The following is a 27,656-nucleotide window of genomic DNA, read 5'->3' on the forward strand; positions in this document are numbered from 1 at the left end:
AGAGCAGGACCTGGCTACTTTGCAATGACTAGAAGACATATTGTGATCTATTGAATTTTATGAATTAGTGAAGATGAGAACACCACAAGGCAGGAAAATGTAGTGTGTCCATTACATTTGACAGTTCTAGTCGGATTTAAGTACTTATGATAATACTTAAAATGGCAGTAAATATACTGTAAGTATATTCTAAAAAAGACTTAGTGAAATGGCACCTGACCACCAAGATTGGAAGGTTTTTGTGTAGATGGCAAAGGTTTTTGTGAATGCTGACACTCCAGCATTGCAATGTCTAACTGGTTTAGGAGCCTAAGTCTCATTTTCAAAAAGGGTTTGGGCACTTAGGAATCAAAATCCCATTGACAGTCAGTGGGATTTAACCTCCAAGTGCATAAATCCTTTTCGAAAATGAGACTTTGTTGTTGCAACGCTTAGAGGAGCAATGCCTAAATACCTTTACAAATCTGGACTGGACTCCCTGAGGGTCAATAAGTCTGAGGGTGTAAACTTTGTGTGACATCTGTAGTTGCACATACAGTTGTAAAAATATTTTTAATTCATTTCAGTGTTCCAATTTAAAATATGGGCCAGATCCTCAGCTAATAGAAATCAGAATAGCATAGCTCTTTTGGATAAAATGGCGCTATTGAAGTCAATGGAAATTTTACCATTGACTTCAACAGGGCTGGGATTTCACCCTTTGAGCTAAAGTGATTTACACTAGCTGAAGATCTAGCCCAGGGGTGGCCAACCTGTGGCTCTGGAGCCACATGTGGCTCTTCAGAAGTTAATATGCGGCTCCTTGTATAGAAACCGACTCCGGGGCTGGAGCTACAGGTGCCAACTTTCCAATGTGCTGGGGGGTGCTCACTGCTCAACCCCTGGCTCTGCCACAGACCCTGCCCCCCTCCACCCCTTCCTGCGCCCTCCCCTGAGCCTGCCATGCCCTTGCTCCTTTCCCCCCGCCCCCTGAGCCTCCTGCATGCCACAAAACAGCTGATCGGGAGGTGTGGGAAAGGAGGGGGAGGCACTGATCGGCGGGGCTGCCGGTGGCCTGGAGGCTCTGGAAGTGGGCGGGCGGAACCGATGCGGGGCTGCTGCTGTATTACTGTGGCTCTTTGGCAATGTACATTGGTAAATTCTGGCTCCTTCTCAGGCTCAGGTTGGCCACCCCTGATCTAGCCAATACTGCTCTCAGCAACCACAGTGTAAAATACTGGGTGAGGTTTTATGGCCTCTGTTGTGCAGTAGATGAGACTAGATGGTCATAGCAGTCATTTCTGGCCTTAAAATCTATGAATCAATGGAATTAGGAGTAAGTCCTTTGAAGTCAGAAGAGATACTCACAAAACCCATTATACATGTTTGTTGGGGTTTTGTGTGTATATGCTCACATCAGACTATATTAATATCACAACTATAAAAACTGCAGAAACCCCCACACTGTTTTTCCTTTTGGTATGGAAATCTCTTTCCACAGATGTAATAACCACTTACAGGAAATAGTGTGATTGTGTATTTCACTTAAACTGGTATGTAGATACAGATACTTCTGTAGACACTTCCATATTTTGTTATGTTCCCTTTCTCCCATGCTTACTCACATCATTGAGTTGAAGTGTATTCTGTTTAGCTTGGACCATAACCGGGGAGTCCACCACACTGGTAAATTTGATGGTGTCTGGGTGCTGACGATATTTATTCTCATTCAGGGCTTCTCCCGCTTTTCTGGCTTTCTCTACATCCAATGAACCAATGGGGATCCAGCCAATGCCTTTCATCCAGCTATCATATTCTTCTTTGTAGGCATGCTACAAAAATAAGTGACCACACAGATCAGATAGTTACGTTTGCCTTTGCCTGATTCCTCTGGGTACATTCTGTACAAAGAAGCATGTTACTTACATTACTCTGTATCTGCATCATGTTTTTGGAGAGTTCCAGGTTCATTGCATCAGGTAAGTAAGTGTAATTGTGGATCAGCTGCTTGTAATTAACATTGCTGGCAATGTCCTGAGCCTGCTTAGCGGCCACAACATTGACCATATCTAATGGGATGTTGTATTTGGCTTTTGTTTCCTCATAACCTTTCTTGTATTCCCTCTCGGACTGCATCTTGGCCATATTCATATAGTGAACCAGTTTGGGGTCATCCTGGAGGCTTTGGAAGCCAACAAGTTTACCCTTGGCAAGTTCATAGTCTTTTTTATAGTGGACCTGTCAAAGCACAATCAGACATAAAATACACTTTCTTTAGTGAGCAATTTAAAATGTAATTGTGAAGCAATGATATGTGTTTCTTATAAATTGTTTCCTTATAAATGGGGGTTCTAGGGAAAATATAGCTATTAAATTGCAACAAATGTAATTGTTTGTCATTAAAATAATCATAATAAAACTTAATACTTATATCTCTTTACATTTTCATTGCTGTACAAATATTAGCTAACTAATCCTCACAGCTTTCCCCCATCACCAAGGTAGGTATTATTATCCCAATATTACACATGGAAGAGGAGGGAAGTCAGAGGTATATTAAGTGACTTCCCCAAGGTTACACACCAAGAATCTGTTCCAAAGCCCACTGAACTCATTGAGAGTCTTTCCATGCCTTTAAGACCAGGCTCCAATTACTGACAGAGTCATGATAGGTTTCAGAGTAGCAGCCGTGTTAGTCTGTTTGCGGTTGTATCTTAGAGCTTGGCTGTAGACAATGGATTGTGTGGTGTGTCCTGGATGGAAGCTGGAGGCATGTAGGTAAGTATAGCAGTCAGGTTTCCAGTATAGGGTGGTGTTTATGTGACGATCGCTTATTAGCACAGTAGTGTCCAGGAAATGGACCACTTGTGTGGATTGGTCTAGGCTGAGCTTGATGGTGGGATGGAATTTGTTGAAATCATGGTGGAATTCCTCAAGGGCTTCTTTTCCATGGGTCCAGATGATGAAGATGTCATCAATGTAGCGCAAGTAGAGTAGGGGCATTAGGGGATGAGAGCTAAGAAAGCATTGTTCTAAGTCAGCCATAAAAATGTTGGCATACTGTGGGGCCATGCGGGTACCCATAGCAGTGCCGCTGTCTTGAAGGTATATATTGTCCCCAAATGGGAAATAGTTGTGTGTGAGGACAAAGTCACAAAGGTCAGCCACCAGGTTTGCTGTGACATTATAGGGGATACTGTTCCTGACGGTTTGTAGTCCATCTTTGTGTGGAATGTTGGTGTAGAGTCCTGATAATAACTCCGGTATCCCTTGGTCATAGGCCTGTGACTAGAACAGGAGACCTCGTTGTCTCTCTTCATTACAGTGGAGTTGGTGATGTTTTATTTATTCAATGTGTGTTATAAAATGAGTGTCAGATTTTTCTTGACACTTATGTATCATTAAAATACATTAGTTAAGTAACAAAACAATAATTTAAAAACAGACTCACTGTTTATTAAAGCGTTCAGAAAAATAACCCAGCAAAGAATTCAATAAAAAAACACCTCAGTAAACAATCCCTCAGATGTAATAGAAATGCAACTAATTTAAAAATAAATCATCACTACATGTAACTAATGGTTACATGAAATGGGATGTACTTACATCGCTGGCAGCCTGTCTAGCAGCCTTGGCAACTCGGATAGAAATAGCATCATTTCTTAGATCATATCCTTTTGATTTTAAATCTTCCATGTCCATTTTGTAGTAGTTCTGGAAGAAAACATCACTTTTGAAATAAAAATCTAAGCCTCCATTACTTACAACTTTAAGTGTATGTTAAATCAAGCACTCTTACTCCAATGTAAACTTACATCACTAATATTGTAGGCATTAACTTTAGCCTGGATAAACTGGGGCACGTCTGGAGGTAGGTGATAATTGTGAATTATAGCCTCACCTTTGGCTTTATATAGTATCTGCAACAGAAAGTAAAAAATAAATTGTCAGTCAAATGCTTATAAATTATAAATGCTTAAAACATGCTGAGTCATATAGCTTGAATTAAGCATCTTACATAATAGCAATACTTTTATGTGTACAATACTGTTATTTAAAAGATGAAATCCTAGTCCCATTGAAGTGAATGGCAAAATGCCCATTAACTTCAACAGGGCCAGAATTTCACTCAGAGAGTATAATACATACATGTACACACACACATACTCAAACCTGTGGTAAGCAACCATTTGAGGGACTGACAAAATCTGGTTCCCCAGCAGAAGTTATTTTCTGGTAACACAATGAATTGTACTCAGTACATTTGAGGATAACTTCATGAGTGCCCTTAAGATAAAAGGCACTCAGTAAGGGGAGGAGGGGGTCTTTTGTATGGATATCACAGAGGAAACTCAGGTTACTTGAATTAAGTTCCACCTGCCTGAACCCAGACTAAATTTGCCTCTTGTGCAGCGGAACCACATTGACCTCACTGCGTGTGGGGACATCCACACCAATGAAGGGAGGGGCAGGATTTGTCTGATAGCATTTTGAGAAGAGGTGAACTGGCGCATTTGACTTTAGAATTCAATTTGTTAATGTATATAAGTCCACTAGAAATATCAGCACTTACATCACTCCTCTGGGCTTGGTTGATTTTAGCCTGTACTATAACAGGCTCATCTTCAATCTGAGTATACTTAATAGTGTCCGGATGCTGGCGATATTTTTTCTGTTCAGAAAATAAAAAGGCAGTGTTACATTTCCTTGATGGCTAAAAGCATCTTTTAATCTCTTTCCATTGCACCTCTTTGTAAAAGTGAACATAGGATAACAATGTAATTTTACATCAGACTTGTCCTTATATACAGAGAAAATTGTAATCATAGTGACATTAGGTATTTTCATAAACAATTACTGTGTTGCATTTGCAACATTTGTGTGTGTGAACATGCTGCTGGACTTTCAAAATGGAAAAGCATATGGAGAGATATGATTTTGCACATTTCTGTGACCAGTTCATGCTCTCATGTGCATAGTTTGCACGCGCAGCATAAGTGCACACATTTTAAAATGTCGACCTTGGTGCGTATCTTCCATTGGCACTAATGGAAGCTCTTAACCCTATTCTGCTTTCTTTACTCCTTTACAACCCCATAGCCTTCACTGGGTTGCACAGGCATGAGAAAAAATAAAATTTGGTCCAGTATCTTCCATTTCCTATGCATCATATTGCAATCTATAATGATAGTGATCATACTATGATCATTATTTTCAGCTTAGTCATTTATCTATCATCCCACTGAAGTCAAAAAGTAAATCGCAAACAGACAAGTGTAGGTGAAAAAAGACAACTGGAGAGAAAACATCTATATGCATAAATTGCAAAGCTGGACCAAACCATCAAATTTGCCATTAGATAAAGTTTGATTGCAGGCCTCAGAAAATTATATGAACACTTGCCATTGGATGTGTGGTATGCCTAATTTACTCCTAAAAGAAGACATCAGACCATATCCTGCAGTGTTAGTAGAAGTCAAGATGAATTTGAATGCAGATTGGTGGCAGGATATCCACCAATCATTGTGTTTCTCTTTGTTCACTGCAGTTCATTCTGTCTAACTCCAGCCTATCGTACGTGAAGTATGAAATAATGGCAGCTCTCTGATTCTCTGCTGATGATGGCTGTGATCTAAAAACTGAGTAAATTTTGCTGAGCTGCCTTTTCAACCATAGAAAGATTAGAAGGAAATCTTCTTGTCTTGCCTATTTTTTTCTTTCTTGTTGGTTCAAAACAATTGTGGAAAGCGGGCCCAGCACTCTTTGTGTCAGTGATACTCAGAGCTAGCAGGAACAATGTTCCGCCTCCAGGAACTCTTGGCTCTTTATAGTCCCAAACACTGCTCAGTAACAAGAACACTTAAATATTGTGTAGGAGGAAACCAATGCATGAAAGAACATGTGTTTTTAATATTGGTGAATATCAGTATTCGTATCAAATACTCTTTCTTTACCCATTGGACTGATCTTGCAAGGAATTCCCATTAAAGTCATGCATTAGTTGAGAGGGTATTTCACATATAAAAGAACAGTATGATATACAGTGTGAAGAGTAGTGCCTTGTTGCCTTAATATTTCTCTGGTGTACACTCGATTGGAATAGTAATTAATTTAATCACATTACATTTCTTTACCTCATTGAGAATGTCTGTAGCTCTCTTAGCCTTCTCTGCTTCCATGGACCCAAATGGCACCCATCCACAACCTTTCATCCAGCTATTGTAGTCAGATTTATATTCATTCTGGAATAAACAAAGACAAATGAGGAGTTCAATGAAAAGAAAATGCTTCCATTAGTCTGAATGTTTCAAACAGTCATAGCTGTAAAGAAGCTTGAAATGTTAATTTTTATATCAACAAAACTGGAATTGCCTCAGAGGCAAAGGAGAAAGAGGAGAATGTCCTTACAAAATATAGGGAGGCCTCTATATCTTTATTACACCATCAGGATGATAGGCTGCTTCCTTCGTGATAAAAGTTTAGATATCCGTGCTCCTTGAATGCATTCATGAAGCTCCTGTTAACTTGAATGCAATCACCTGGTTCCCACTAAAGGGGCTTCACTGTATTCTATTCACAAAAGAAGACCTTTGCAAAGGTATAATTAAGGTTGGGAATATCTATACCTTAAACAAAGAGTTATCTTTTATACCTTTCAGGTACTCAGTTGCTATGGTAATAAGAGCCATAATAATACTTATAAACTAACAGCTCATCTCGCTACCTCGGTGGTGCCTTGGTGGGGCCGCGAGCAGTGGAGACGCATTTTGGGATTGGGAGAGATCTCAACTGAGAGCAGCTGAGGCAGTGTTACATGAGCACCTCTCCTTTCCTCCCCACTACCCCCCAACTTTGCCTTCAGTATGTTGGAGCTGCTTCTTCTCCTCTCTCCCCCTGCTCCAGTGAGGGAGTGGAGAGGAGGGGGTCACATGCTGCATCTGGGCCTGGGCCAATGGATGGTACACGTGTGTGCAGGGCTAGTGATTGGCTCCTTTCTGGTGGTGGTGGACGGGGGGATAGGGATTGATATCGTTTGCTGTCTGGGTAGAGTAGCCATTGTGGGCTTCCTGTTTCCCTTCCCACCCTTAACCTAGTATGCTGGATCTCTGGCGATGCCAGCAGTGGGGTTGATCACCAGTTCCAGGGTCTGGAAGGGATTTTTCCCTTGCGGCAAAATTGCATGATGAGGGGGTTTGCCTCTATGTCTCATATGGCTTATGGCTCCCCTCATCTCATGTTTTCTACATCTGGCACTAAAAGAGGAGTGAGTCAGGACTCCTCCCATTTCCAGTAAGGGTCCCTTGGCTGGCTTGAGGGCACAGAAGGCAGTGGCATAGCCAGGTGGAAAAAAAAGCGGGAGCGGAGATAAAAAAAGGCACCACCCCCTGGCGCTGAAGGACCTCCCCCGCCACCACCGCAATGCCGCCGAAGACCGGAGCGAGTGAAAGACCCGACGCCGCAGTGCTGCTGAAGACCCAGAGGGTGGCGCCTCTTTTTTATCTCCACTCCCCCTGACCTGCCGCTGAAGACCCGGAGCGCCGCCGGGTGAGTAAACGTGTAAAGGGTGCCAATTAAAATGGCGCCACTTCTGCTATGCTGCTGACAGAGGGGGCCTGGCCTTCACCCTCACCCTCAGGGTTATAGCACAGTGGGGTCTGAGGACCTAGTCAAAGAGTGGGAGAATTGTGGAATTCCACCACAATGCAGGTGAAGGCTTTAGGCCTAAGACCGAGAGGGGGCTAACTCAGAGAGATGAAGGAAGGGGTCAGAGGTGAAGCTTGCCCTGAACCATGGCAACCAATCATAAACATTTCAGATGAAGACGACTTCTGATTGTTTTTTGAGAAAGTTTGAGTAGGGGTGTTACTTAGGTCAAAATAAGGTTTATAATGGAAAGTAATTTACTTGAACTGCAGAGTCACTATCATGACTTCTTAATACATGCAGAGCCAGTTTACAGAAAATCCATTAAAAGAGAAAATGAAGTTAGCAGCTGTACATTCTGCCTTAGAGGTCACTGCTAATTTCTGTCTGGTGCTTAGTGAAACACTCCTGCATATCATTTTTCAGTGCATATCTAAGACAATCCTTTTGACATACAGTATTTGTAGCCTGGAGCATCGCCACGTTAGTTACATCGACAGAACTGGTCAGTAATAGCACACATACTGTTAGTCAATATCATATATTTCTAGAAGGCTTGTATTTTCAGCACTTATGCTAACTACCAACATGCTTTGCACTAACCCATTTGCAACAGCAGAACCTTCATAGAACTGGTCCATAATACTACACATATCAAAGCATGACCATTTACCTCACTCTGCATAGAATAGGCCTTCTTTGCAAGTTCCACATTAATACTGTCAGGAGGATAAGAGTAATTATGTAGGAGATGCTTGTAGTCTACGCCGCTTGCAATAGCCTGAGACATCTTAGCCTGAGTGATTGGAATCATGTCCAGTGGTGCTGTATATCTGCTCTTTGACAATTCATAGCCCTTCTTGTATTCATGCTGTGGAAAGGAATTCAATACATATGTTTTGGATTAACACAGAATACAGTTTTGTAAAAACAGATATTCTTTTCAGAAGAAAGCTACCTCCTGGCAACATCAAATGTTTTAAATAAGTTCAATATCTGCTAACTCCATTAGATGTATTAAAAACAGATGGAATTATAAGGCACAAAATATTATTTTTAAAGCAGTTCCTCCGATATGAAATGGTAAATAATTTGCTGTCATTAATCTATATTTTGAAACTACTGTTATGAGATATAGGCAAATGTAATGACTCCACCATTAGCTGTCAGACAGATTTAAGCCAAAAGTGTCCAACACCAGAGTACAGACCTTTAGCACTTGAGCTAAAGGAGAAATTCCATTAGCTGGCAGCAGTAGTAGCCTGTTATCCTTCATATGTATTACCCAGTAGAGAGGGATATGACACACACCTTATTAATCTGTTACACAAATAGAATTTCACCCCTAGTAAATTGCGACTGCATACTGAGGACTCTCAGGGATGCTATATGGTGGGGAGGGACCAGACACCATCAGCTGTGTCAGAGTGTAGGTGGTATCACAGCACTGCATGCAGAATAAGGGTTCTGCATGAGACACAAACAGCTGGTGCATGGGGAGGGTTGGAGAAGAGCCACCTACCTTTACATTTTCTAATTAGCCCGTAAGTGCCTCAGAGCTGAGCTTTTGTCTCTTATATGTCTATAAAAGGCCTAGCACACAGTATATAAATGAATAAACAACAACAATAAAAGAGATTATTATAAAGACACTTACATCACTCTGCTGTTTGGCCACCTTTGCAGAATGTAACATCTTGGGATCATCATGAATGCTCAGGGCTCCAATCATTTTCCCTTTACTTAGTTCGTAGTCTTTCTTGTATGCTACCTGCACAGTGAGAACGAATATGTGAAACTACGCTTCACATTTACAACTAAACTACTGTGGCTACATTCATATTTCATACTTACATCACTTGCAATTTTACTGTGCGCTTTAGCTGCAAGAAGTGGAATTGCATCAACTTTGATTTCAAATTTCTTCGCTTTAGACCTCTCCCAGTCATACTTGTACCAGTTCTGCAGATATGAAAATAAATGAAGATATGACATCAAATACTAATCCATCAATTAGAGGATAAAATAACAATTACTGTCAATATTTTGGACTTCTAATTAACATGTTGATTGTTTAGAACATTAATTTAAACCCAGTTTATCATATCAGCCTTTTGAAGCTTAATTCTCTTTTACACAAAGACTATTTTGCACCCTTGTAGAAGTGCCCTGAAGTGGGTGTAAAGAGAACTGATTTCCACTTTAAGGCCATCCATTTTATACTGACAATGGTTAGGCTGCTGGTGAACTGTGACCTCTGCCCATCATGCTGACCAATAGTATCTCATTGTTCACTTGTGTTCCTCCCTCTGTCTGTATCTAGCTGTTGCCTCTTGTCTTATATTTAGATTGTAAGCTCCTTGGTCAGGGACTGCCTTTTTGTTCTCATTTTGTACAGCTCAGTGGGGACCTGATCCACAAGTGGTTCTAATGGGTGCTATGGAACACATATCATAAGTGCCAGAGTTGTATAACATGGTCTTCATGTGAATGAGAATCGGAACCATTCTCTCCACTTTTTACCTAGTCTACTACTATTAACTATATTAATAATAGTGATATTATCTATAAATATCTCTATCTCTATATTTTGATATGTTTCAATGTGCATGTGTGTGTGAGATAGAAAAAGAAAATTTATTAGTTATCTGGAGTTTTTTCATATCTCCTAATATTTATTCTTGTCATCAGTATTATTTAGAGTTCTTACTCCAGGTGCAAGTATAAGTGCTTTGTTTCATGTCATCTACAGGAAGGTGTTACATTAATACTTACATCACTCAGATTATATGCATTGACTCTGGACTGGAGGAATAATGGAGCATCTGGTGGCATGTGGCATTTGAATTTCTCACTTTCGTGTTTAGCTTTATAATTCAACTGAAAACAATCAGAAATAGTCAGAAAAGAAAGGTACAGCCCAGGGGTCACAGTCATTGGTTAATAAAAGAGGTAAGCAAGAGGGTAAATTTTTGTTTCAGATCAAATTTCACAAAGTTTTACAATATTCTGTTTTTCCTGTTTTTTGCTTATCTGAATTTGAGATATATCCTCACTCTATGAGCCAAAACCTCAGCTTTTATTCATCATCATAGTCCCACTGATTTCAATGGAACTATGCCAGTTTACACCAGTTGACACGTTAGTTCTCTGTCTTTAGTGCACTCACTAATGCAAGTTAAACAGCTAGGCCAGAATTTTTTTCTTTCAGAATAAGAATCCTTTTCCAGGTCTGAAACAGTTACATTTGTTATCAGTAATTCAGCTCAGTTCTAGTTAAGTAACATTTCTGAAACAGATGTTTATTTTTGCATATCAAGTAGAAAGGCAAGAAGGTAGAAAACCCAGTGTGTAAATGCACTAGCCTTTCCCCTATGGAGAAATAGATTCCAAACTTAATTAAGTCACAAGTGAAAATGAGACTGATGATCTCATCCTGGTTCCTGTCTGTGCACTAAATCCCACTCAGTTGGGAGTGTTTGTTCAGTTGAGATCCAGGACTAGAATAGCACAGGTGTTATATTTCAGGATTGGGATGCGTTGGCAGAAATATATATATAGAAGCTTGCATAATGCTTGACCTCGAGATGTCTGGATCTAACTAGTTCTTTGCTCTTACAAGCACTAAATTCACTGAATTTTGTAAAGCAAAAAGTTAATCAGTCTAATATGTTTAATATGTCATTTTATGAGTATTCTGTTACATTTATGTCATTATTTTAAGTGTCCACAATTCTCTGTTGCAAAAATAAATACAGCAGAATTATGGGCCTTTTCCATTGACTTCCGTGGACTTTCAGTCAGGACCTAGCAGTATAAATCAATTGTTTGTGATCATTGTTAATGAACAAATAAATGATATGGGACCAATCCCACATGAACTGTCCTTTTTTCCTGGACACAGAAGAATTTCCTTGTTTTTTCTTGAAGTAAGTGTGACAAAATATAACAGAAACACATTTGACATGTAACAACACCTATCTCTAATACAGTACTTTTCATCCACACATTTCAAAGCACTTTACAAAAGAGGTAGGATTATTATTCCCATTATACAGATGGAGAAACTGAGACATAGAGAGGGAAAGTGACATGTCCATGGTCACCCAGCAGGCCAGGGGCAAAGCCAGGAATATAACCCAGAGCTCCTGAGTCCCAGTCCAGTACTTTATCCACTAGAAAACACTGCCTCTCTACAGAACACATGCTAAAAAGTACCAATGTCTTTTTGACATGACCAACAAGCAATTCTGTTAATCCACCTTGGTTTATTCTGTCTGAGGGCCATACAGCTGGCACACGATGAAGAGTGATGTCTGAGCTAAAACTGATGAGCAAGTACCTGGTACCATGTTCATCCATACAGACCTCCATTGTGAAGGTTCTAGTTGGAGGTTCAAGTTATTTTCCCAGATCCTTTCAATACCACAAGAAGTAGCTGACTAGTCTGTCAAAAGATTTTTAAGCACCCTTTCTATGCACTGGAACATCTATGCAGAGGAAGCCCTCATTTGGCCAGTTAGGTTTTGTTGAAGGACAGTTGGACCAGATTAATTGGTCCACTGTTCCAAGTGGGTTTTATGAATGAGTGCTTTCTTATAGGATCCCATAATGTCAATATTGGTAACAGACTCGATATGAAGGGGTAGGCGGGAGACTGTGTTTAGCTATTCTGGAATAAGAGACCTCAAAGTGCTGAATACCCTCAGCTTCCATGGAAGTCAATATTAACTGTGGGCACTCAATATCTTTCAAGAAGTGCTCAGCGCTTTGCAGTATCAGGCCAAAAGGGCCAAACTCTGCCCTCACTTTCACAAATGTAAATCCCATGGACTTCAGTGGGAGGTAAATGAGGGTAGAACTGGTCCTAAAACAGTTCTTTTGTCTCATTATATTGGCCTGATGTTATTTCTGACTATAACGGGAGCTGACCGTTTTGATATCCACTGGGTATCAAAGAAATTACTGTAGATACTTTGCAAAAAGAAAAGGAGTACTTGTGGCACCTTAGAGACTAACAAGTACTCCTTTTCTTTTTGCGAATACAGACTAACGCAGCTGCTACTCTGAAACCTGTAGATACTTTGACATTTGCATTTTTGCTTTTTCCCTCTGTTAGCCCTCTTAATCCACTTAGCAGAATTTATTATTAAACAACATTTGAAGCCAACCAGACACCTTGGTAGAACAACTGTAAATAATTTTAGTACATTCTGGTTGACAACAATCAGTTGCTTACAGCTATACGACAAATACAGAGGTAACAGAACACAGGGTAAATATGGGCTAGATCCAAAACTCCAGATCAGACAACACAGCTTTGAGGAGGATTTGAAATCTGAATCTTGATCTGAATTTGAGACTCAGGCCATTATCTATATTTTATTACTGTAACCTCATTGACCTGTACTGGATCTATTACAGCATAGCTGTCACAAGAGGAAGTCAGAGAAGTGTCGTTGAAATATTTTACATAAATCAGCATGAAAATGTGATTTGTTATGTTTTGCTTAATTTGTCAGGCTACTTACTTCACTCAGCTGCTTGGTATTGATCTGTACTTGAACTTGTACTGGAGAATCGGTCACTTGTGTAAATTTGATTTGATCAGGATGTTTTTTGTAAGTATTCTGGAGGAATAATAATAAAATATGTTTCAAATACACACATATAAATAAAGTTTGCTATCAAATAAGATACTGTAATATTGCATTACTAAATACTAACTGTGCCCCCAATAATGATACATATTGTAATGGGATGTAAAACTGTATGATAATAATTAGCCACTATGTGGTGCCATGAGTAACGTAATTTACCAGAGCTGGTCACAGCCAGAGCTGGGGTGTGCATTAAAGGATCTTATAGTGAACACATCTTGTGTATCTCTCTTGAAAGGAAGCTCTGTAGCCAGTCCATATCTGGAACAGAAGCCTGACCTGCTAATAACAGCCCTGCAATCTACCACATACAAGGTGTACATGACACCTATAGTCTGATCCAGTGGGTCTCATTCTGATTTATTCTATAAAAAATTAGAAAACTGAGGGCAAAGTTGTGTTTTAGAACATTTAATGTGAAAAATGCTACATAGAACAGAGCAGCAGCCTTCTGTGGTTACATCTCTCTGAAAAAATAGGCTAAGCACATCCTGACCACTAGGTGTCACAAGAAACTACTGAAAACAATACATATGACTGTGGCCTTTAAAAATCACATAGCACCTAATCCAAAACACATGGAAGTCAATAGTAATCTTTCAATTGACTTTCATGGACTTTGGGTGAGTCCCTTCTACAACTAACTGGTTTTCTTTCAGCAATTATTGCCAAATACTTACATCTTTGCACTGCTCTAATTTCTTTATAGCTTCATACTCTTGAGTTATGGTTTGAGGGAAGTAGCATTTTGTCTTGTCCTCCTCATAATCTGCTCTGTAATTTTTCTAGGGAATAAAAATGACATTAGATTGTAAGCATAGTGATCTTGCCTGGCAATGAGAGTATGGTGAAATCAACACAAACACTGTCATACTTACATCACTATTCATAGCTGCAACATTCATGTAGTGTGTATAATATGGGTTCTCATAGCTGCCTACATAATGACCCAAAATATTCTTTTGATATGCATCCTTATATTTAATCTGTGGAAAAATCACATATTTATAAATATATATAACTGAGAAAGTCAGGTCTGAAATACAGGAACAATTACAACAGTACTTACATCACTGAATTTTTTCAGAACATTATCCATTTGAAACTTTGGAGTGTCACAATAATTAATGCTTGTTGCTTTTGACTTCTCATAGGCTTCCTTGTATAATTTCTGCAAAAGAAAATAAAGTCAGGTAATACAGAAGATTTCGCTGAATTTCCACCAGCATAAGTGATACTCTGACTAAACTTCAGAGTAGCAGCCGTGTTAGTCTGTATTCGCAAAAAGAAAAGGAGTACTTGTGGCACCTTAGAGATTAACCAATTTATTTGAGCATAAGCTTTCATGAGCTACAGCTCACTTCATCGGATGCATTTTCCACTGAATGCATCCGATGAAGTGAGCTGTAGCTCACAAAAGCTTATGCTCAAATAAATTTGTTAGTCTCTAAGGTGCCACAAGTACTCCTTTTCTTTTTACTCTGACTAAAGCCTCCAACTAACATTTTGAAATGACACTAAGAAATAAAAGCAAGCCATCAGCTTGACAAGGCAATAATCTGCTAATGTAAAAAGCAGAGCTGGGATTGAGCTGCAAAGTCTGGATCTGGATCTATGTTTTGCTGAAATGTCCACATGATAGGCTCTAGGGTTTCAGTCCATTATAAATATAAGGGGCAGATGCAAAGTTCAGATCTAATTCCAGAGCCAAACTTTTCCAAAGGTCATAGTGTTCAGATCCTGGGTTTTGGTACATCCCTGTCTCTGGTGAAAATGCTGAGGATATAAAGCAAGAGGGGGAACAGCAGGGAGACAACCTATTGTTAAGGCTATTTTATTTTCAGATTTACTTTGCAGGTCATTAAGCACAAGTCAATTTATGCAGCAGTTCTGCTTCTGAAGAATAATTTTTATTAAACATGTTAAACTAGGACAGATAGAATCTACCTAGAATCCCTTTCAACAATTAGGAGACAGGGGCAGACTACAGTATTACCAAATCTCTCACAATTTTATCACAAGTGCCATGGCAATTGGTGCTTTTCATAAAGCCCCAAGCACATGATTAGGTGAGAATCGCTGCTGCTTTTTTTTAAAAAAAAATAAACTTCAGCTCCTCATGATTGGAGAGAAAAGCTTGAAAACATGACTTAAGAGTTCCCTAAAGGCTCAAAAACCAGCAAGCAAATAAAAAGCACCCAAAATATATTTATTTTTTAACATATCTCTTGATTTTTAAGCCTGTCTCTTGATTTGGGGGGGAGGGGCTGACTCATAATTTTTCAACTCTTGACAGAGTCATAACTAGGGCAGGGCAAGGGGGCAGCCGCCCAGGGCGCCGTGCTAGTTGGGGCACAAAAATGAGGCAGCCCAGGATTGGACCCCATGGTGTCAGCCCCCCTCCCCGCAGGATTGGGCCTGGCAACATCAGTCGGAGTCCATGGGCATAATTTGGGGGGGGACATTGCCCTTCCCAGACAGAGGCCCAGGCTGGGAGCGGAGTGGGTTTCTGGAGCTGCTTCCCCTGCCAGGTGCTCGCTGCCTCTGCAGCTGGACGCCACCTCCTAGTGCGGGTCAGCTTCCCCTTCTGTGTGTGCTGGCACTCTATACAGCCACCATTCTGTCTTCTGTACCACGGTGAGTGCCCGTGGGGGGCGGGGGGGTCAGAGAAAAGTGGGGAGAGTGGGAGACATGGGGGAGGGCGAATGAGGTGGGGGAGGAAGAGGCAGTGGGGAAGAAGGGGGATGGGATAGGGCAGGGGGAAGAGAAGAGGATAGGAGAATGGAGCTGGGGGAGGGGGGGGTGGGAGTGGTGGGAGGTGAATAGGGTCAGGGGACAGTGGGGAAGAGAGATGAGATGGGGAAGAGAAGGGGAATGGGGGGGGAGCAGGAACCACGCGTGCAGCATCCCCTCAGCAGGAGCAGCAGCTGGGTCTCCCCCATTAAGCCAGCCCATTCCCCCCAACATTGGCAACCCACCTTCAGTGGGTACCCCTGCCACAGGTAACCCCCTCCACTACTCTCCAAATACCACCTTCAACACCCCGCAAGTATCCCTCCCAGTACACAGACACCCATACAACACCCCCCAAAAACCTCCTCCAGTGCCTCCTCCCCTTCCCCCCAGCAGTGTCCTCTATTTCTCACAGCCTTGGTTTCCAGAGTTGACGGGTGTGAGTCCACCCTGCCAGCAGCCACCTGCCCCCAATGCCTGGGCTGGGGACTAGGCTCACGTGGCCAAACTCAGAGTTCGAGCTGTGCAACCATGAGCCTGGCAGCCATGGGACTGGAGTAGGGCAGTCAAGGGGAGCAAAGGGTGGTTCTGCTCTGTGCAGGGGGAGTGGGGGGGAGAGTGACCCAGCTGCAATGGCAGGTCCGAAGCGGGATGTGACCATGCTGCTGAGAGGCAGGTGCCCAAGGTGGATGAGTACTCCAGGGAGCACCTCGGGGAGCCTCTCATGACAGCCAGGCTCCAAGGGCAGGGGCTGACTCTATAGGGTGCTGCTGGCCAGCACCAGGCTCCTTCGGGGCAGAGGCAAGAGCATGTCAGGGGAACTGCTCGGAGCTGTGCCTCCTGGCTTGCCTGGGGAGCACGCAGCTGTGCAGAGGCAGACGGCTTGGGGAGAAGGGCAGGGAGGGCTGCCAGGCAGCCAGCTAGGGCCCCAGCACCCAGAGCACATAGAGCCAGGGGCCTGAATGGACCAGGCGGCTCCCACCCGCTTCTGATCTGCCAGGTCCTGGCAGGAGGTGACAGTTTTCAAATTGTGGGGCACATCCCCCTAGGGAGGCATGCCCCACAATTTGAAAACCTCTTTGCTAAATGAGAGGCAGAAACGGGGGGGGCACATGACCCTGCGTGCTCACCCCCCTCCCCCCGCATCTAAGAGGTGCAGATATGATTGTTCACCCCGAGCGCTAAAATGTTTACCTACTCTTGGACTTGGCAAGACAGACACAGAGGTGAGAGGAACGGGGTTAGAGAAAGAAAGGAGACGCACATTTTCCCCCACTCCGTAAAACTGAAGAATCATTACATCACTGAAGGGAACTATGCATGTGAGCATGTGAGAATTCTACTTCTTTTAACTTCATCAGACACCAAATGAAAGTTCTGTCCCACTGTTGGGGAATGGATACGGCTTTCTGATCTGTAACACCATCACAAATACTGTTGTAACAAGAACAGGAGTACTTATGGCACCTTAGAGGCTAACAAATTTATTAGAGCATAAGCTTTCATGGGCTACAGCCCACTTCATAGGATGCATAGAATGGAACATATATTAAGATATTATATACATACATATATACATACAGATAAGTTGGAAGTTACCAGACAAACCGTGAGAGGCTTAGTTAAGATGAGCTATTATCAGCAGGAGAAAAAAAAATTTGTAGTGATAATCAAGATGGTCCATTTAGACAGTTGACAAGAAGGTGTGAGAATAAATGGACACAAATCTGACATCAGGAATCATAACATTCAAAAACCGGTAGGAGAACACTTCAACCTCTCTGGCCACTCAGTAAAAGATTTAAGGGTGGCAATTTTGCAACAGAAACCTTCAAAAACAGACTCCAACAAGAAACTGCTGAGCTTGAATTAATATGCAAACTAGATACCGTTAACTTGGGTTTGAATAGAGACTGGGAGTGGCTGGGTCATTACACGTATTAAATCTATTTCCTTAAGTTAAGTATCCTCACACCTTCTTGTCAACTGTCTAAATGGGCCATCTTGATTATCACTACAAAAGTTTTTTTCTCCTGCTGATAATAGCTCATTTTAACTACTTAGCCTCTCACAGTTTGTATGGTAACTTCCAACTTTATATATCTTACTATATGTTCCATTCTACGCATCTGAGGAAGTGGGCTCTAGCCCACGAAAACTTATGCTCTAATAAATTTGTTAGTCTTTAAGGTGCCACAAGTACTCCTGTTCTTTTTGCGGATACAGACTAACACGGCTGCTACTCTGAAAACTGTTGTAACAGCTGACAATGACACAGAGACATTAGAGAACAGTCAACTAGACAAAACCTCCATCTTTATCTCTTAAAGGGTTAGTATTGTTAGACTGGGTGGGTGTATCTCACAGTAAACAAAGGTTCATGTGGCAAACTGCAAATACTAAGAGGCTTCAGTGAAGATTATTAATTATTATTATTTATTTGTATTACTGCATGTCCTAAGAGACCTAGTCATGGACCAGGACCCCGCTGTGCTAACACAGAACAAAAAGACATTCCCTGCCCCCAAGAACCCATACTGTTAAGAACTGATGGGCTTGGTTTATATCATATAGCTGAAATATTCAAACTAAACTTTTATGGTACTTACATCACTCAGCTGCTTTCCTGAAACTTTTAGCTGTTTCAGCAATGGATTCTCTGTAGCAGGAAGTACATTATAATCTGCAATAGCTTTGCTCTTTTCATAGTCTTCTTTATATTTCACCTATAGAAATTAAATAAATGTATATTTGGACTGTCTTCTTGGTTAAAGTGCTCTTTTTTAGAAGGTCTGCTCTGGGAAACCAAGTGAATATCAGAGAAAGGGCATAATTTCTAAGCAACTAAGCTGTTGCTTTATAATGAATATAGCATTCCACAGAATGCCAACTGTTCTTATGTAGTAGGTCTCATTCAGTGCATCCCAAGAAGCTTTGCACCATCTAATAGACAATCTCCAAAGTCAAATCCTTATTGCCCTGGATAATCCATAAACATATATATACATATCCAAGGCCATATTTCTAAACCAGTGGGTCATACTTCCAGCAGCGCCACAAAATACAATCAGGGGAGATTGTCAGGCATTGTAAAATGTATTACAATCTAAAGCAAAGAAAATCTTATTCCCTCCTCTCATTCCCCCACCTTTACCTTTCAAAGTCAAGTATTCTCCAGCAACCTCTTGAAATACAAGCACAAATAAATTATATAGATGTATCATTGTTATCATTGATACACTTTTAGTCTTATTTTTATAATAACTGTAAGGGGATCACAAAAGTTTGGACATTGAATAGGGATTGTCAACCAGAAAAGGTTGAGAATCACTGATCTAGGAAGTGCCTTGAAAAGGGAAATATTGGGCCAGATCCTCAGCTGGTGTGAGTTGTATAGCTCCGTTGAAGTCAATGGAACTATACTGATTTACATCAGCTGAGGATCTGGCCCATAATAGAAGTCTCAGACAGAACAAGGAAGAAAGTTCTGTATCAAAGGGACTTTACAGCTGAAGTTCTTGAATATAATTTGGAGTCATCTGAAGTTTGGCAGAAGTGGAACCAAACTAAGTAAATGGGGGAATTCTTAACTTACTTTACTGGCAGCAATTCCAACTCGCTTATTAGCCTGGTACTCTGGAGTTTCAGTTTGCATAAAGTAGATCTGGTCTTTCATGAGCTCATAGTCTTCCTGGTATTTTCTCTGTAAGCAACGGAAAAAGAGAACAAAATATATCAAATACACTACCATTGCAAAATAGTCATCCATAATATAGCTTAAATAGAAAAAGAGAAGTACTATAAACAAAGCAGAAAAAATATATCAGGCACTACAGGGTTGATAAAAACACAGGATACAAACATACATTTGGCCCAGTGTCTAAATAACTCTCTTACCGTACTGAAATTATCAGCATTCATCCTTGCAACTGCAACTTCATAGCAAGGAGTTTGACTCCACTTGCCTTTGATCTTGTTTTCATAATCTTCATGGTACTTAAACTATAATAAAATGAAATAATGTATGTTAATCATAAGAACATAAGAACGGCCATACTGAGTCAGACCAAAGGTCCATCTAGCCCAGTATCCTGTCTTCCAATAGTGGCCAATACCAGATGCCCCAGAGGGAATGAACAGAACAGGTAATCAAGTGATCCATCCCGTGTCACCCATTCCCAGTTTCTGGCAAATGGACGCTAGTGCCACTATCTCTGCCCATCCTAGCTAATAGCCATTTATGGACCTATTCTCCATGAATATATCTAGTTCTTTTTTGAACCCTGTTATAGTCTTGGCCTTCACAACATCCTCTGGCAAAGAGTTCCACAGGTTGACTATGCATTGTGTAAAGAAATACTTCCTTTTGTTTGTTTTAAATCTGCTGCCTATTAATTTCGTTTGGTGACCCTAGTTCTTGTGTTATGGAGAAGGAGTAAATAACACTTCCTTATTTACTTTCTCCACACCAGTCATGATTTTATAGACCTCGATCATATTTCTCCCCGACCCACCTGCCCAGTCATCTCTTTTCCTAGCTGAAAAGTCCCAGTCTTATTAACCTCTCCTCATAGGGAAGCTGTTCCATACCCCTAATGATTTTTGTTGCCCTTTTCTGAACCTTTTCCAATTCCAATATATTTTCTTTGAGATGGGGTGACCACATCTGCATGCAGTATTCAAGATGTGGGTACACCATAGATTCATATAGAGACAATATGATATTTTCCGTCTTATTTTCTATCCCTTTCTTAATGATTCCCAACATTCTGTTAGCTTTTTGGACTGCTGCTGCACATTGAGTGATGTTTTCAGAGAACTATCCACAATGACTCCAAGATCTTTTTCTTGAGTGGTAACAGCTAATGTAGACCCCATCATTTTATATGTACAGTTGGGATTATGTTTTCCAATGTGCATACTTCGCATTTATCCACATTGAATTTCATCTGCCATTTCATTGCCCAGTCACCCAGTTTTGCAAGATCTCTTTGTAGTCTGCTTTGGACTTAACTATCTTGAGTAGTTTTGTATTGTCTGCAAATTTTGCCACCTCACTGTTTACCCCTTTTTCCAGATCATTTATGAATATGTTGAATAGTACTGGTCCCAGTACAGACCCCTGGAGGACATCACTATTTACCTCTCTCCATTCTGAAAACTGACCATTAATTCCTACCCTTTGTTTCCTATCTTTTAACCAGTTACCAATCCATGAGAGGACCATCCCTCTTATTCCATGACAGCTTACTTTGCTTAAGAGCCTTTGGTGAGGGACCTTGTCAAAGGCTTTTTGAAAATCTAAGTACACTATATCAACTGGGTCCCCCTCGTCCACATGATTGTTGACCCCTTCAAAAAATTCTAGTAGATTGGTGAGTCATGATTTCCTTCTACAAAAACCATGTTGATTCTTCCCCAACAAATTATGTTCATCTGTGTGTCTGACAATTCTGTTCTTTACTATAGTTTCAACCAGTTTGTACGGTACTGAAGTCAGGCTTACTGGCCTGTAATTGCCTGGACCACCTCTGGAGCCCTTTTTAAAAATTGGCATCACATTAGCTATCCTCCAATCATGTGGTACAGAAGCTGATTTAAATGATAGGTTACAGACTACAGTTAGTAGTTCTGCAATTTCACATTTGAGTTCCTTCAGAACTCTTGGGTGAATACCATCTGGTCCTGGTGACTTATTACTGTTTAATTTATCAGTTTGTTCCCAAACCTCCTCTAATGACACCTCAATCTGGGACAGTTCCTCAGATTTGTCACCTAAAAAGAATGGCTCAGGTTTGGGAAGAATGGCTCAGGTTTGGCTATAATCCTGCTATAATGAACTGAAATAAAATAAAATAAAATAAAATAAAATATAGTAATTTCTCTGGAACAGCCTTTTATTTTTGCCTTACATGTTTGTTTTCCAAACTGTTGAGCTATTTTTAAAAATTTCTTCAAGTTTTTCAAGAGCCGCAAATCCATTTTACCTGCTATTGTCATGGATGTTTTGGCTTAATTATTCCATTGCTTGGTTAACGCCTAATTCCTTCTTGATAACTCCTTTTCAGCTGATTAGCTGAAATAAATCTTAGATTCAACAATATTCTCACCAATATGGAGGTCGCTTGCTGTTGGTTTTCTCCTCCATGGGAGAATACTGACGCAGATCCCTTTGGTTTAATCTAATTTAGATTCTAGGATACACAAGCTGAAATTTTCCAAAGTGCCCAAGGAAATCTACCTCAGGCTACTTTGAAAATCCTAGACATAGAATATATGGATCTCTCCCTCTCTCACCCAAAATCGTCATCACAGTTCACTGGACAACGAGCACCATGCTTGGAAAATGTGTAGCTGTTTATAATTTAGACAAGAATCATTGGCAATATGAATTAAATTGTTCAATCATTGCCAAATCCTGCTCCCCTCCCTCTTGAACAGTGTTTTAGGATACCTTTCATCTACATTAGATTTAATAGTCTGATTTACCTATTTCTAAAACAATGTGTTATTCTATTAAGGAAGCTAATTTCACAAGCCAAAATTCCACCTCCGCTTGTTTCAAAGCTTACTCAGTGAATCAAATTATCTCTTTTAATAACAAGCTCTCTCATTTTCTGCAGCTTGTATATGCTCTTCACTGAGGCAGCTTCAGTTGTGAACTACTATCCATGACTTCTCACTAACACACGCATTTTCCCCTACTGACTCAACTAGAATTTCCTGCTACTGCAGACATAACATGTCACTGAACCAAAGTGGACCATGCAGATTTATGCAGGGTTTGCACTCCCTTTACATGGTGCATATGATTACTATCAGCTTGTACTTACGCTCATCAGAAATAAACTATTGTCTGCTCCAGTCTAGTTCCTATGTTTCCTAATGGATGCAGTGCAAAGGTTTTGACTTGGTGCCATCATGCTTCAGGCTGCATTTTGATATTCCAGTTTATTTGCATGTTCCAGAAAATCTGAGCACTTCCATGCTGCTTCTGTTCTTATGCCACTCATAGAGACTGGCTATGTAAAACAATTCTAACAAAATGCTCTTGTTTTCACTGCCATGAACTACATATAGCCTGCTGACTGCTACTCATATTTCATTAGCTTTATACAGTGATCAGTTAGTTCCTGCTGGTTCCACGATAAGGTCTTTTTGCCACGCATTTATCTTTTGAGCTACATACGAATAAGGTTGAGAAGTAAGGTCCTTCAGCTATCTGAGAAATTTTCTCCAAATAAAATATTTTCTCTCTGCTCATAGCTAAGCTCATCACTATGTTCATCAATGGTTTTTCAACCTCAAGGGTCAATAATTGTGATTCCTTAACACTGTGCTATAGTGAATTACTAGTACAAAGCAATATGATCACATATCACCTACTCTTTAGCCACAGTCACATTCTGAACTGAGTTAAAACCTACTTCTAACGTAGCAGTCTACATGACTTAGATCCATTTATTTAGCTGAACTTTTATCTCTCTATATTCCATCCCATCTCCTGCATTCTTTGGTACTGATTTACTCTAACTATACCAAAACATAGACTGGAGATGACTGGTGCCAGGGCCTTTGTTAATCGCGCCCTAAGGATTCACTGCTTGTTGCCATTAGCTAATTCAATGTACAAAATCACACTGAAGACATCTTGTTTGCCAAACTTTTCCTCTAACTGAGATCTGTGAACCTGAGAATGTTTGGAATGAAGGACCCTTTATAATGTGTATAATAATTTGGCATTGAAATTCATATTTAAATATATTCTACAACATGAGTACAGCTTGTTCACTTTTACGATCCCACAGTTGCATTTCATAATCAAAGATCAATTATCCAGTCCTACTAGAAAAATAAATGTGTTCCTTGAGAGCAAATTATGGACTCCTTAGAAAATATTATATAATCAAAAATGTACCCATACACCCAAACACTTTGCTATTTGAATTTAAACAAGCAACATAGTGTCATATTGATCATTATGACCTTCTGTAGTGTACCCCCTAGTACAAAGAGGGTGGAGAGAACAGAAAAAGAAGGAGAATGAGGGGATTGAGGAAGGGGGAGAGAGAGAGGTAGAGAGGGGTGTGTGTGTGTGAGTGAGAGAGAGAGAGAGAGAGAGAGGAAAGAAGAAGGGGGGTGAATATGGGAACTGAAAAAGATGAGGAGGGAAAAGAAAACCTGACAGTCATCATGGAAGACTAGGTGGCAAACATAGATCCCCTTGTGAGGACTGATCTTTTTGCTTATTTATTAATTTATTTATTCATTCATTCATTCCTTTCTTGAACCCAGCCTGTATGTAATGTATATGCACTTAAATGATTCTGCCTTTCCAAATCCTTAAGCAAGCTGTCTAGTTGGGAGAAAGCTGTGCAGTATACTAGTATACTCACATCACTGCGCTGCTTAGTCACTTTCTTGGCAAGCTCCACATCAGGTGGATCTGGCAGAGAAGTGTATTTAGATTTTCGTTCATCATGCCCCTTTTTGTAAACAATCTGAAATAACGCAAGGGGTAAACATTTACAGGAACTGCCTGTTTAAATAAACAACCGAACATTTACTCCTGACCTCTCTAACGCTTCCATTAACAGAAGCAGTCATTTCCACTGCTGCAAAATAAACTCTCTCAATCAGTGTAACTACTACAGCGTTCTTAAAGAAAGAGAGAAATTACTAACCTGCTAGCGGACTTTTGAAATACATTAATAGTTTGGATTTCAGAGACCTGATCCAGTGAGGTGCTGAATGCCCTCAACATCCACCGACATCTCTTATATAGCTCCTTAACCAAGGAGGTACTCAGTTCTCCAAGTGCGTCTATAAACATTAATGAATTAAACCATTCCTGTGAAGTAGGGAAGTATTGTTATCCCTGTTTTACACCTGGGAGAATTGGGTGTATAGGTCCAATCCTGAAAAGTTCTCATTGTCTCCTGAGAGATGTTAAACACTCTCATGTCTCATTGAAAACAGCATCCTAGAAGATTGGGCCAATAACGGTTTGATTACATTAATTCTTCTGAACGCAACTCTGAATCTCTAGTCTCTTCAGACTTTATAAACATTCAGTGCACTCAGTGCTTTTCAACAGACATATCACTACCATTTTCATAAATATCCACACTGCAGCTTGGGACTGATTCTCTACTCCCTTATAGTGGTTTTATGCCAATGCAAATCTACTGAGAAGTCTATAGAGGTAAATCAATGTGACAGCACGCTATTGAAATGGGCAATTAGGCATTGCTACTTACATCACTAAGAGCCTTTTGGGCCTGTGCTACTCTCCTCAACTCTGGACTGTCATTGTATGGGTAGAATAATGTTTTGTCTTGCTCCCAATCTTCTGTGTACAGTTTCTTAAAGAGAGAAAAAAGTGTCAGGAAGTAATTACTTGGAATGATACATGCACTACACTGCCCCAGAGCAGAAGCTGCTCTTACCTTACTGAACATTGCCGTATTTTTTATTGCCTGCACAAGCTCTGGAGCATCGGGGGGAAGAAGGTACTTATCCTTATTCTCCTCCCAGTTCTGTTTGTATAAAACCTGGACAGAAAGACCAGCATGTTGGTTAACTGTGCTCGTCAGAAAGCACTAAAATGTGTTCATACATAGCCAGCTTTTTCAAAATATTAAGGAAGAAAAGGTCTCTAACGAAGAAAACCCATTGACTACCTCAGTGAGGAGCATTTCTGATTATAACACTTTTCTCTCTTGCTCAGTTGTTTCTCTGCTAATTATCTTCCTATGTTACTTTGAAATTTTGATACAATCATTCCTAGGGCTCTGGCCTACACACTTTACTCACAGCTTGCTGCCACTGATGTCCACAACCATCTCACAGAGTCACTCACACTCTTACCTTGCTCACTTGCTGCGACACCTTCTTTGCATGTTCTATATCCTTTGCTTTTTCATCAACGTGACAAACAGTCTTTGCAACATCACCAGCCATACGATATTTAACCTAGATCAAGACATGCCAAACAATTAATTGGGAGAAGTATTTATCAAGAAAACATCTGAGCTCTAGGACCCTCCCTCCTTGCAGGGTCCCAAGCCCAAACATCTATATTGCAATTAAACAGCCCCTTAACATGAGCCCTGCAAGCCCGAGTCAGCTGACACAGGCCAGCCATGGGTTTTTAATTGCAGTGTAGACATTCCCTAAAAGGTACCTAGTTTGTGTTAACGTAGATCTACTTGAAATGGGACTACAACAATGCAAATAAGTACCTTTCAGAGCACATTAGCAAGGTCTATTAAGGGCAGCTGTTTATGTGGTTATATGAAAAGAAGTGTTTAAGCATATTTTGAAAGGTCCGATTTTGCAGGATTCAGGCAATATTTCCATTGACTTCAACAGGAATTCCACATGCAGAACAATGACAGGATGTTGTCAGCAGTGGTATTTAATTCAGTGCTTTATACTTCATCAGCATTTTCCCAGAATCCTATTTTTAACTTCAGATAAAAGTTTTTCTAACCCCTTCTGGCCACAGCCACCTGGAATTATCATCCAGCTGATCAAGGACCATTATCTCTCCTTCCTTGCTGAAAGGCCTAAATCCCAAACTGAATTCTAGACTTCTAAGCTTGTCATTGAGTCTGGATTTCCTGCACCAGAAACCGTGGCAATGTTTCTGCTAAGCTTCCAGACGGGATTGCATAACATTATTTATATGGTTACTGCATCTCTGGCAATAGTTAAACCATGTAACCCAGGAGATGCAGCCCCTTACCAATTTATATCTCATTTGATTTATCAGGCCTAGCACATACCTCACTGAGCTGATCTTGCGCTTTTTTAATTCTCCGAAGTTCTGGGGTATCAGCTGTGCTAGCATATGGCTTTCCTTTTTCTTTTTCAAACTGCTGTTTGTATTTGTTCTGAAAGAAAACAAGACTGAACTTTACTCAGACAAACTCCCAAAGTTCCAGAGAAGCTTTAGATAGAGCAGTAATCAATGTTTATCTTCACTGGGTTAGCAACACTGGGCCAAGCTCATCAAATAGCGTAAATCAGCATAGCTTCATTGAAGTCAACTGGGTCCCATTGGAGTCGAAGGAGGTGTGCTGATTTATACCATCTGGGGATCTGGTACACTGTAACAAATATTATAGTCCGTTTGTCCTCTTGAGCTCCCTTCAGATCACCCAGATATGACACGTTAGGCCCATTAGGGAGTTTGGTTTTGCTATCATAACAATTATTCTATAAAAAAATCACTTAGCTAACAAAATTGTGTTCAGATACCTGAAAACACAATGGCTTAAGCTGTGCTTTTATTTATACCTGTGTAATCCCATTGAAGTCAACGGGGCTGCACAGGTGGAAAGAAGAACAGAATTTGTACCAGGTTTTCTATGGCTTTACAATATTAATATGACACAAATATTTTTAAAATAGTATAACGAATGTACCTGCTTAGATATGCTGAAAATCTATGTGACCTGATCCTGTTCCCATTGGTTTCAATGGCAAAGCTCCCAATGACTTCAATGAGATCAGGATCAGGCATATGGAATTTAATAAATAAAAGCTGGGCTTTACAAAGAGGCCTGTGGCACCCAACTCCCACTAATTTTCACTTTGAGTTGGGCAGTCTCTCAGGCCCTTTGGTAGTCCCCA

At 40.5% G+C, this 27,656-nt stretch overlaps 1 protein-coding gene across 1 annotated transcript in view; it reads right to left on the reverse strand.

Annotated features, from left to right (window-relative positions):
* NEB (nebulin) overlaps positions 1–27,656 on the reverse strand; it is a 194,957-nt gene that overhangs the window by 161,392 nt on the left and 5,909 nt on the right. The window contains exons 4-25 of the mRNA XM_077830379.1: positions 26,807–26,914; positions 25,887–25,991; positions 25,466–25,570; positions 25,277–25,381; positions 24,413–24,517; positions 19,914–20,018; positions 19,612–19,719; positions 18,626–18,742; positions 14,353–14,454; positions 14,162–14,269; positions 13,964–14,068; positions 13,155–13,253; positions 10,399–10,503; positions 9,478–9,585; positions 9,281–9,394; positions 8,297–8,494; positions 6,114–6,221; positions 4,553–4,651; positions 3,795–3,899; positions 3,586–3,693; positions 1,906–2,217; positions 1,605–1,811 (exon numbers count right to left, since the gene is read on the reverse strand). Coding sequence (XP_077686505.1) covers positions 1,605–1,811; positions 1,906–2,217; positions 3,586–3,693; positions 3,795–3,899; positions 4,553–4,651; positions 6,114–6,221; positions 8,297–8,494; positions 9,281–9,394; positions 9,478–9,585; positions 10,399–10,503; positions 13,155–13,253; positions 13,964–14,068; positions 14,162–14,269; positions 14,353–14,454; positions 18,626–18,742; positions 19,612–19,719; positions 19,914–20,018; positions 24,413–24,517; positions 25,277–25,381; positions 25,466–25,570; positions 25,887–25,991; positions 26,807–26,914 — 2,736 coding nt within the window. The remainder of the gene's footprint in view (positions 1–1,604; positions 1,812–1,905; positions 2,218–3,585; positions 3,694–3,794; positions 3,900–4,552; positions 4,652–6,113; positions 6,222–8,296; positions 8,495–9,280; positions 9,395–9,477; positions 9,586–10,398; positions 10,504–13,154; positions 13,254–13,963; positions 14,069–14,161; positions 14,270–14,352; positions 14,455–18,625; positions 18,743–19,611; positions 19,720–19,913; positions 20,019–24,412; positions 24,518–25,276; positions 25,382–25,465; positions 25,571–25,886; positions 25,992–26,806; positions 26,915–27,656) is intronic.

This window comes from Eretmochelys imbricata, chromosome 11, assembly GCF_965152235.1.
Source record: "Eretmochelys imbricata isolate rEreImb1 chromosome 11, rEreImb1.hap1, whole genome shotgun sequence".
In the NCBI taxonomy this organism is placed as follows: domain Eukaryota; kingdom Metazoa; phylum Chordata; order Testudines; family Cheloniidae; genus Eretmochelys; species Eretmochelys imbricata.